This window comes from Ranitomeya imitator, chromosome 7, assembly GCF_032444005.1.
Source record: "Ranitomeya imitator isolate aRanImi1 chromosome 7, aRanImi1.pri, whole genome shotgun sequence".
NCBI lineage: Eukaryota > Metazoa > Chordata > Amphibia > Anura > Dendrobatidae > Ranitomeya > Ranitomeya imitator.
The window spans coordinates 144,959,488-144,971,557 of NC_091288.1; the positions used below are offsets into that span (position 1 = coordinate 144,959,488).

General features: G+C 42.9%; 1 protein-coding gene across 2 annotated transcripts in view; it reads right to left on the minus strand.

Moving 5' to 3' along the window:
* The window catches only part of SLC39A10 (solute carrier family 39 member 10), a 73,221-nt gene that overhangs the window by 15,854 nt on the left and 45,297 nt on the right, over positions 1–12,070 (minus strand). For both annotated transcript variants that reach the window (XM_069733892.1, XM_069733893.1), the window contains exon 6: positions 8,216–8,339. In XM_069733892.1, coding sequence (XP_069589993.1) covers positions 8,216–8,339 — 124 coding nt within the window. The remainder of the gene's footprint in view (positions 1–8,215; positions 8,340–12,070) is intronic.

The following is a 12,070-nucleotide window of genomic DNA, read 5'->3' on the forward strand; positions in this document are numbered from 1 at the left end:
AAGAACTGCTAAAAACCTTCTCCATAGTATTCTCCTTGAGGTATGGAATTTTAATATATTGGACATTTGTACTGTGTTTTTTCTTTTCATTTATTTTACACACTGTCCCCTCCTTAATGTCTCACAGAGTGACGCTCTAGATTGTCATTGCAGAATACAATGGGGAATGCCCGAACATTTAGTTGCTTGCGAAAGTATTCACCGCCCTTGGCTTTTTACCTATTTTGTTACATTATAACTTGCATTTAAACATTTTTTGTAATCCAATGCGTGTGATGCATAAGCAGTAAATATACTAAGTTAGTGAAGTGGAAAAAAAACAAAACAAAACCAAAGCAGACAAGTTAAATTTGTGGAATCATATAACTAAAAATTGGCATGCGCTTATGTATTCACCCTTTTGCTATGAAGACCCTAGAACTTTCTTCTGCAAGCAATTACTAATTATTAAAATTTCACATGTTTAGCGAAAGGAAGTCCCCCTGTGCACAATCTAAGCGTCACATGTCTGTCTGTATATAAACACAGATTTTCGGAAAGGCCACAGAGGCTGCAACCAATAAGCAAGAGGCACCACTAACCAAACACCACCATGAAAACCAAGGAGATCTCCAAACAAGTCACGGACAAAGTTGTTGAGATATAGAAGTCAGTCAGGGTTGGGTTATAAAAAAAAATTGCAGTCTCTGATAATCCTCATTAAGTTCATTATCAAATGGAAAGACCATGGTACCACAACAAGCCTGGCAAGAGAGGGTCGCCCACCAAAACGCTCCAGGCAAGGAGGGCATTAATCAGAGGCAGCACAGAGGGGTAACCCTGAAGGAGCTGCAGAGGTCCCAAGCAGAGACTGGAGTATCTGTCCATATGACCACAATAAGCCGTACGCTCCATAGAGGTGGCTTTTATGGAAGAAAGGTAACAAAAAAGCCTTTACTTACACAAATTGTTAGGCTCATTTTCAGTTTGCCAAAAGACATGTGAGAGACTCCCCAAATTTGTGACTAAGGTGCTGTGGTCAGATGTGACCAAAATGTAACTTTTTGGCCATCAAGGTAAACTATATGGCGCCACATCAACACAGCTCGTCACCCCAAGAACACCATCCACGCAGTGAAATATGGAGGGGAAGATGGATGGGTGTGAAATGCAGGGACATTTCTGAAACATGCTTAGATGGTTTCCTCTGGTGTTGATCATAAGTTGTGTTTTTGCTGCATTTTATGCAAATTTTAAACTGCATTTTACAGTACCAGCAAAAGCTATGAAACTTCAAAAATCTCATGCATACAATTTTTTCCCCGGACTGATTGGGAAAAGTGCAGCATGTCACTTTCAGCGTTTTTGCTAGGCTTACTAAAAATCACTACAGTTACGTTAGGCTTACTAGTGTTAGAGTAGGTTAGTTTTTATTGGGCATTCATGTAAAACGGCCCACAGAACATTCACAGCGGATCAGGTGTATACCCAGCTTTGCTACAGCAGTGAAAGCGAATCTGCCTCTGAAGCAGAACAGTTTTCAGCCTGTGATGAAGACAGGATCAGACAGCCCAATGGCAGCGGAGTCCGTAGTCACTCAGAGGCAGGACTCTCTCCCCCTCCATTGTGGTATCCCCGACAGTACATTTTCCCCTCAAATTCCCCAGCCACCGGAATAAATTTAGACGTCACCAATTTTACCCATTTTGAAATTTTCCACATTTTTGTTACCCAAGAAGTCTACAGTTAATTACCCACCAAACCAATTTATATGCCAGTCAACACATTTCCTAAAACCCACTGCCTTTCATTCCTATTCATTCCCCCACAATGGTCTCTAAAATAAAAAGAAAAATTAGGGCCTTACCAGCAACATGGGGTTAGTAAAAAAAAAAAAATCCACTCTGTTCTTACTGGGCAACAAAATCTGTGCACAGCACCCGTTTGCAGCCGTCATGTCCCGAGACAGTTCTGAAACCCTAATGAGATTCCCTCATTTTAATTACAATTCCCGAGCACACCTAGTACAATCTCCTTAACAAAATCAAGACCACTTATTTCCCTCCACAAAATTCATTTTGAAATTCATATAACCCCGAGCAAAATGTTGCAGTTGACGAGTCCCAAGAGTCACGAGTTTCAAGAGCTGTCTGGCTTCCTTGGATGGGATGAGTTGGCGGAATGACAAATACGCGATAACTTACAAGCGCCTGCATCATCGCCAGCTCTATACTTACCTGGCACATGCGTGCTGCTTCTCCCCCTCGCATTATTGATCATCTGAAGCTGGGTGTACGCGTCCCGGCTTCAGAGATGCACACTGCACATGATCGGAAGTGCAGAGCTCTTCTCTGAAGCCGGCACGCGTACACCCGACTTCAGATCAATGATGCAAGGGGTTTTTTTTGTTTTATTTACCATGCTCACTTAATGCCAAAACTGACCTGCCATAATGATTCTCAGCAGATGTTTTTTTTATACCAATTTGGGGTAGATACGATGTTTGATCGCCTGTTATTACAATGCTGCGGCAACCAAAAAAATATAGTTCTGGCTTATTTTGTTCTTGTTTTGCTGTTAACCAATCGGATTAATTATTTAATTCAATATATTAGGCATTTCTGAATACAGCGATATCAAATGTGTATTTTTTATTGCTGTATTTTGAATGGAGCAAATAAAGTCGGGCTATTTGAACCTATAACTTTAAAACTTTTTTTTTTTTTTTTTTTTTACATGCTTCAAAAGTCTTCTGATCACTTATGTCACACTTAGCAGTGCTTCATCCCTGATATGTGTGGCAGAAATGATCGTCAGCTATGAACGCCGGCCACGGTACGACGCTCAGAGCAGATCAGCAGTGACAAGCATGCAAACCCCTGCGTTATCATGCCAACCCATCGGCACCCAGTGATCATGTGACAGGCGTACCAATGGGTGTGGCTTATGACACTTGAGTGTGCATGTTAACTTGTCAATCCATGACAGCAACATTTAACAGCCGTAGCTGGCTTGCAATTCCATCTGCAGCTGTTAGGCTGTGTTTCAACGGTCAGTAAACGCTGCGGGTTTCACGCTGTGTACATCGGCAGCATCAAGATGTTACAGCATAGTGGAGGGGATTTCATGAAATCCCATCTCCACTATGCGTTCAGACGCAGGGGGCAGACTTGCGTATCCGGACATGCGGCGCGTCTTTATAGACTGTCTCCGCATTGTAAGTACACATGCTGCACTCAGTCCCCGCAGCATAAATTTCTATCGCATCTAATGATTAGTCACATGCGTAAAAACTGCGTAAACACAGCCTAATATGCATGTCTACTAGTTTAAATAAGGTCTTACCTGTCACTCTGCCAGAAGTCAGCGTCCACTGCAGTTCTCACAATAACTTAGCTTACCGATAGAACTGCCATGCACGTGACCGGGGGTTCTCTCAGGGCACCCTAGGCTAGTTCTCACGGTCAGCTGATTGCGAGAACTAGAGTGTAGGTGATCGCCGGAGATCTCCAGTGGTCATCTACAAGCTCTGCTACAGTTGTGGCCAAAAGTATTGACACCCCTGCAATTCTGTAAGATAATACTCAGTTCCTTCCAAGAAAATGATTGCAAACAAAATCTTTGTTACTATTATCTTCATTTAATTTGTCTTAAATGAAAAAACACAAAGAGAATTGTCCTAAAGCCAAATTGGAAATAATTCCACACCAAACATAAAAAAGGGGGTGGACAAAAGTATTGACACTGTTCGAAAAATCATGTGATGCTTCTCTAATTTGTGTAATTAACAGCACCTGTAACCTACCTGTGGCACCTAACAGGTGTTCGCAATAACTAAATCACACTTGCAGCCAGTTGACATGGATTAAAGTTGACTCAACCTCTGTCCTGTGTCCTTGTGTGTACCACATTGAGCATGGAGAAAAGAAAGAAGACCAAAGAACTGTCTGAGGACTTGAGAAACCAAATTGTGAGGAAGCATGAGCAATCTCAAGGCTACAAGTCCATCTCCAAAGACCTGAATGTTCCTGTGTCTACCGTGCGCAGTGTCATCAAGAAGTTTAAAGCCCATGGCACTGTGGCCAACCTCCCTAGATGTGGATGGAAAAGAAAAATTGACAAGAGATTTCAATGCAAGATAGTCGAGGTTCTTTGTCCAACATCCGCACAAACATCCAAACAAGTTCAAGCTGCCCTGCAGTCCGAGGGTACAACAATGTCAACCCGTACTATCAGTCAGCGTCTGAATGAAAAGGGACTGTATGGTAGGAGACCCAGGAAGACCCCACTTCTTACCCCGAGACATAAAGCCAGGCTGGAGTCTGCCAAAACTTACCTGAAAAAGCCTAAAACGTTTTGGAAGAATGTTCTCTGGTCAGATGAGACAAAAGTAGAGTTTTTTGGGCAAAGGCATCAACAGAGTTTACAGGAGAAAAAAAGACATTCAAAGAAAAGAACACGGTCCCTACAGTCAAACATGGCGGAGGTTCCCTGTTTTGGGGTTGCTTTGCTGCCTCCGGCACTGGACTGCTTGACCGTGTGCATGACATTATGAAGTCTGAAGACTACCAACAAATTTTGCAGCATAATGTAGGGCCCAGTGTGAGAAAGCTGGGTCTCCCTCAGAGGTAATGGGTCTTCCAGCAGGACAATGACCCAAAACACACTACAAAAAGCACTAGAAAATGGTTTGAGAGAAAGCACTGGAGACTTCTAAGGTGGCCATCAATGAGTCCAGACCTGAATCCCATAGAACACCTGTGGAGAGATCTAAAAATGGCAGTTTGGAGAAGGCACCCTTCAAATATCAGGGACCTGAAGCAGTTTGCCAAAGAAGAATGATCTAAAATTCCAGCAGAGCATTGTAAGAAACTCATTGATGGTTACCAGAAGCGGTTGGTCGCAGTTATTTTGGCTAAAGGTTGTGCAACCAAGTATTAGGCTGAGGGTGCCAATACTTTTGTCTGGCCCATTTTTGGAGTTTTGTGTGAAATGATCAATGTTTTGCTTTTTGCTTCATTCTCTTTTGTGTTTTTTCATTTAAGACAAAATAAATGAAGATAATACCAAAGAATTAGAGATTGCAATAATTTTCAGGAAGAAACTGCGTATCATCTGACAGAATTGCAGGGGTGTCAATACATTTGGCCACAACTGTATGTGTGGACGTTATGCATCCAGATGTAGCAGAGCTGGACTCTTCTTGGGACACTTGCTATTAAGGACTACGTCGGAACAGGAAGTATTTGTTTATTATTTTTCTTTGTTTTCAGGCGATCGAGGGCATTCTAGAGTTACTGTCACAAAGTGACATTGCTCAGATTTCTAAAATTTGGCCTGGTTATTAAGGGGTTAACCATGCAGCTTAAAAACAGAACCTCTCCACACAGCCTTCGGAAAAAATCAACAAGAATGTCAAAGTCATCTTGATTGACAGTGGCATTTACATGGATGTCCAGAGGCTGGGTTTCATAAGACAACATTGTAAAAGCGTACTGAAGACCCATGTTACTGTCAAATGGCAACCTACTGAGCCAGCAATTGTGATGGAAGCTGGAATATGTGCATGTAACAATCATTTAAATGCGGTCATCAGTGATTAGTAACAGCCAGCAGCTGCCCTGCATGGAGCGGACGCAGCTCCCAAGTATATAGAACTAGATGGTGGCCCGATTCAAACGGATCGGGTATTCTAGAATATGCATGTCCACGTAGTATGTTACCCGGCCAGCCACGTAGTATACCGGCCAGCCACGTAGTATACCGGCCAGCCACGTAGTATACCGGCCAGCCACGTAGTATACCGGCCAGCCACGTAGTATGCACCATATCCCTGTTAAAAAAAAAAAAGAGAATTAAAATAAAAAATAGTTACTTACTCACCTTCCGGAGCCTCCTGATCGAAGCGGCCGGTTACCGATGGTCTTCGCGTGCTCCGGTCCCAAAAGTGCATTGCGGTCTCGCGAGACCGCTACGTCATCATCTCGCGAGATTGCAGCATGGACTGGTTACCGGAGCGGGAAAGGCCTCGTTGTGGATCCGAGGGGCCGACGGACGGTGAGTATAACGATTTTTTATTTATTATTATTTTTAACATTAGATCTTTTTACTATTCATGCTGCATAGGCCGCATGAATAGTAAAAAGTTGGTCACACAGGGTTAATAGCGGCGTTAACCGAGTGAGTTACACTGCGGTCAATGCTGCCATTAACCCTGTGTGAGCGCTGACCGGAGGGGAGTATGCGGACGATGGGCACTGACTGCGGGGAGGAAGGAATGGCCATTTTCTTCCGGACTGTGCCCGTCACTGAATATCTGTGTCAGACAGACAGACGGAAGTGACCCTTAGACAATTATATAGTAGATACTTTATACTTGACTTTATTTTTTAAAGCAGCCCCTTTCTGCAGTGGCCTTTATCCATTTTCAGTTATTCCTTCCACGAGCCAGATCATTTTTATTTTTCAATAGACAGCTTGTTTTTTCCCCTGGGAAGAATTACATTTTGAATGGCCAAATTTAATTTACTTTATGTACTGACAACAAAAGGAAAAAAATCCTTGGCGCGTAAAAACACAAAAAAAAATTGCATTTCTGCCTTTATTGCTCTGGTTGCCTTTACAGTGTCTTTAATCTTGAATGCACCGTATACAAGTGGCAATTGCTTGGTGGCATGTGTCAGCATGTATTTTTCCCAAATCTTAAAAGCAGTCAAAAAACTATATCTAATATTAAAGGGAACCTGTCACCCCGAAAATCGCAGGTGAGGTAAGCCCACCGGCATCAGGGGCTTATCTACACCATTCTGTAATGCTGTAGATAAGCCCCCGATGTTACCTGAAAGAGGCGAAAAAGACGTTAGATTATACTCACCCAGGGGCGGTCCCTCTGCTGGTCCGGTCGGATGGGAGTCTCTGGTCCGCTGCGGCGCCTCCCATCTTCATTACAAGACGTCCTCTTCTGATCTTCAGCCACGGCTCCGGCGCAGGCGTACTTTGCTCTGCCCTGTTGAGGGCAGACAAAGTACTGCAGTGCGCAGGCGCCGGGCCTCTGACCTTTCCGGCGCCTGCGCACTGCAGTACTATCCTCTGCCCTCAACAGGGTAGAGCAAAGTACGCCTGCGCCGGAGCCGTGGCTGAAGATCAGAAGAGGACGTCTTGTAATGAAGATGGGAGGCGCCGCAGCGGACCGGAGACGCCCATCCGACCTGACCAGCAGCGGGACCGCCCCTGGGTAAGTATAACGTCTTTTTCTCCTCTTTCAGGTAACATCGGGGGCTTATCTACAGCATTACAGAATGCTGTAGATAAGCCTCTGATGCCGGTGGGCTTACCTCACCCACGATTTATGGGGTGACAGGTTCTCTTTAAGACAATTGAAACTAAAAACAAAATATTTTCCTCCATCAATATGTTCTTTTCTCTTCTATTTTTAGTCTACAAAACGTTGTATGGCATACAGTTGCATACACTGGAGCAAAATGCCAGTTACTGGAAATCATTTTCTAGTCGTTCAAACAAAATCTAGTTTTCTTTCAGGACATCATGCTATACTAAAAATACCATTCATACAACTTAAAGGGAACCGGTCACCCCCAAAATAGAAAGTGAGCTAAGCCCTCCGACATCAGGGGCTTATCTACAGCGTGAAGACAAGAGGACAACATCGTAAGAAAATGGGAGGCCCCGGACCGGACCGCGATGCCCATCGGACCTCTTTCTCATCTTTCAGGACACATAAGGGGCTTATCTACAGCATTACAGAATGCTGTAGCTAAACCCCTGATGCCGGTGGGCTTAACTCACCTTCAATTTTGGGGGTGACAGGTTCCCTTTACATAGGTTTTCCAAAAATGTAATAAAAATGATCCCAGTCACATAATACAAACAGCAGCCCACCCTAGCCATGTGTGAGGACAGTTTGCATTCGAAAGAAAAAGCCTGAAACTGTTGTCTCAATGAAAAAGTAATATTGCAAACATACATATTTCAGGGAGAAGCCGGAGCATGTATGTATTTCTCCTCATGTCACAGCCCTGCTCTTCAGCTGAGGTACATGGATTTAACATACAGCTCCTCTGACAGTTGAGACAAGTCTCGGGAGCTGTGTTTCTTCAGACTGCAGCCTGTCATGGCACATGGCTGGGAAAGGCTGCAGTATTAATTAATACACGCAGGTTTTTTCTCATATTCTTGGAGAACACCATTGACTCAAAAATCCAAAATTAATGATTACCTGACAAAGGTTTTAGTTGTAACCACTCTGCATCTGATCTGCGATTTAGCTTGTGATCCGATAACTTCCTTCCCACAACAGACTCATCCACTTTCTGCTTCTGTTTCGACCTACTTGGTCTTCCCTTAAAATAAAAAGAGCACAATGAATAGTGAATATGGTTCAGGATTTAAAGTTGTCAATCAAGTGACTCAATGGCTGTACTCATGCAGAGGCACAAGCCAATAAGCCTAGTGATTGGCTGCAGCACTTAATGTGACATCACCACTACAGATTATCAACGAAGACCGGAGGCATCAATGAAAACTGGCACTGAAGCAGGGAAGAGGAAGTAAAAGCTTTATTTTCAACAAGAGGGAGAGGAAGTAGAAAAAACAAACAAAAAGAAAAAACTAACTTAAAAGGGAATCTGTCAGCAGGTTTTTGCCATATAGTCAGAGCAGCACGGTGCAGGGGCTTAGACCTTGACTCCAGGGATGTTACTTGCTGGTGTCAGCATTGTGAGCTGTTAGAACGGCAGCAGAGAAAACAGTGATTGTATCAAAACAGCAGCAAGCAGACCAGCAAAGTGATTATCCTTGGAATCAAGCTCTCTTACATCATGCTGCTCTCAGACTACATGGCAAAACCTGCTGACAGATTCCCTTTCACCCCTTCACAACCTTGGACATATGGATACATTCATGCGATGCGCACACGATCGCGGCCAGGTGTCCGGTGATTCTGACAGCAGACACCCAGCACAGTGTCAGAAGCAGTGCTCACGCCACTCCCGGCACAAGATGGCCGCAGGGTCCTGCAGGTAAGGTGGCTTCCCAGTGCCTGCAGAGAACAGGACCTGAGAAGCCTCCGTCCCTGCTTGTCAGATTGCGGATCTGATACTCTGCATTGCAGAACATCAGATCAGCAGTCTGAAAAATGTAAATAAAAAAACACAATAAAAGTACACATATTTGGTATTGACGCGTCCGTAGCAACCCACCCACTCTATAAAACTGTCCTAATTAACCCCTTTAGTGAACACCGTAAAAAAAGGCAAAAAAAAAAAACAAACCAAAAACAATGCTTTATCATCAAAATAGTTTTTATTGTGTAAAAGCGCTAAAATATAAAAAGCAATATAAATGAGGAATAATTGTAATCGAACTGAGCCAAAGAATAAAGCAGTCTTACCAATTTCACCACAAGTGCAACAGTATAATAATAATGAAAAACAAAAAACACGCAATTCCTGAATCATCCCGCAAAAAAAAAAAAAAAAAAAAAAAGCCCTCATGATTGTCAGCCAAAATATGAAAATTATAGCTCTCAAAATATGGTGATGCAAAAACTAGTTTTTTGCAATAAAAAGCGTCTTCTAGTGTGTGACAGCAGCCAAACAAACCCAATAAAAATCTGGTATTGCTGTAATCACAGCGACCCGAAAAATAAAGTCGCCTAATCTCTTAGACCACAGAGGAACAGTGTAAAAAATTAAAACCAATTCACATGTGATTTTTTCAATTCTGCCTCGCAAAGATCGCAGTAAGGCTTGGCGCACATTTATCCTGCACTCTCTGCTGAGCGTTTACACTATGGTTTCCGTGTAAATCTCTGAAATAGGTGATTCAGACAGAACCCCTGGTGGAAAATTCCCTATGAGGCAGATGGAGGCACTGTGGACGGCATACGACCTGTGATCTGGCGGTGTCTGGTCTTTTTAGGATTGCATAAAAGTGCACAAAACTGTGGCCGACGTCACGGAGTCCAGAGCAACTCTGCTGCCTCATTATAGTGAATGGATCCCTCAGGGGTTTCATATGAAATCACATCACTCAGATATTTAGATGGAAATACAAAGTAAGTGCTCAACGTAGAGCGCCGGATAAATGCGATCCCAAACGTTATGTAAAATGTTCCCAATAAAAGCTTCAACTCAATCCACAAAAAAATCAAGTACCCACTCAGATCTGTCATCTGTTAATGGAAATATAGGGGGCATCCACATTACTGGTAATACAAAGGCTCTGGAAAAGCAAAATGGCTCCTCGCTCCCCAAAATAAATTCAGCAAATTCTCCGCTCCCAAATCCAAAATGACCCCCTAAACATATAGCACCCACATGTTAGGCGGGCTTTCACCACTACAGAAATGCCAAATTTACAGGTGTGTCTCCAGAAGTATGAGCTGGGCATAATGTACTGGTGACTGCAACGTATTGGTCACTACAGCGGCAGTTTGCAATGTTCACTCAGCAACATCCACTGCTGCCTGTTTCTGGAAAACACTCGGAGTCAAAATTACACCTGTAGATAAATTCCCAAAGGGGTATAATTTCCAAAAGTGGGATCCCTTATGGGGGGTACATCTGCTTTGTAATATGGTGCTACTTCCCTTCTGAGCTTTGCACTGTGCCTCAAAAGTAGTTTTCAACCACATATGAGGTTTTAGTGAACTCAGAAGAAATTGCAAAACAAACTTTGGGGCCCATTTTCTCCTTTTGCCCTTGTAAAAATACAAAATTTGTAGCCAAGAAAGATTTTTGAGGGAAAAAGGATTTTTTATTTTTACGGCTTAACCATATAACCTTCTGTGAAGCACCTTTGAGTTCAAGGTGCTCAATACACATCTAGACAAGTTCCTTAAGGGGTCTAGTTTCCAAAATGGTGTTACTTGTGGGGGGGTTCCAACTATTTAGGCACATCAGGGGCTCTCCAAACACGACATGGCAACTGCTAATTATTCCAGCATACTTTACATTCAAAAAGTCAAATGGTGCTTCTTTCCTTCCAAGCCCTGCGCCCAAACAGTTTTTCTCCACATATTGGGTATCTGAGCACTCAGGAGAAATTGCTCAACAAATTTTATGTTCCATTTTCTCCTGTTAAACTTGCAAAAGTTAAAAAAAAAAAAAAAAAAAAGTCTAAAAAGGAACATACAAATTTTGTTGGAAAAATGAGAAGTCACTGGCCAGCTTCTAACTCAACTTCCTAACAACAAAAAATTCAAAAATTGTAAAATTGTGCGGATGTGAAGTAGACATGTGGGAAAGGTTATTTACCAACTATATTGTGTGAGACATTAAGGGCATAAGAATTCAAAGTTTGAAAATTGTGGAGAGAAAAAACAAAGGAAATTTTGCAAATAAACTCAAGTCATGTTGAAGAAATTTACACCAACAACATGAATTATAATATGTCACGAGAAAATCTCAATCAGTGGGATCCGATGAAGAGTTCCACAGTTATTACTACATAAATTGACACTGGTCAGAAGTGTAAAATCTGACCCTGTCATGAAGGTGAAGACGGGCTTGGGGGTTAAAACAACCTTGGCTATATTATATATATCGTATATACTCAAGCATAAGCCGACCCGAATATAACCAGAGGCACCAAATTTTACCACATAAAAATGGGAAAACATATTGACTCTAGTGTAAGCCTGGTATGCATTGTCCTCTCATCCCTACACTGGTATGCATTGTCCTTCATTCCCATCCTGGTATGCATGGTCACATCAGAAAAAAAATAAATAAAATAAACCATTCTACTTACCTTCCTGCGCTCCCTTGCAGCATCTTGTTCCGATGCCAGCAGATTTATGCTTGTAAGCAGTGAATTGCACGGACGTCATGCGCTGCTTACAAGCAGAGGACATCTGCCGGAATACTTACTGCTCCCACGCAGGGACTGTTTGGAAAGCAGCTAGTATTAATTAGTGTTCAGTAGTGCGCACAGTAGCAGCAGCCGCAGGCTTCCTGCTGCAGTCGGGCTTTCACACGTGCCCGCTACTAATGGGAATGAATATTCACTGCCCTCCACGCATAGAGAGGAGGGCTGTGAATACTCATTCCCTTAAGTATCGGGCACACGT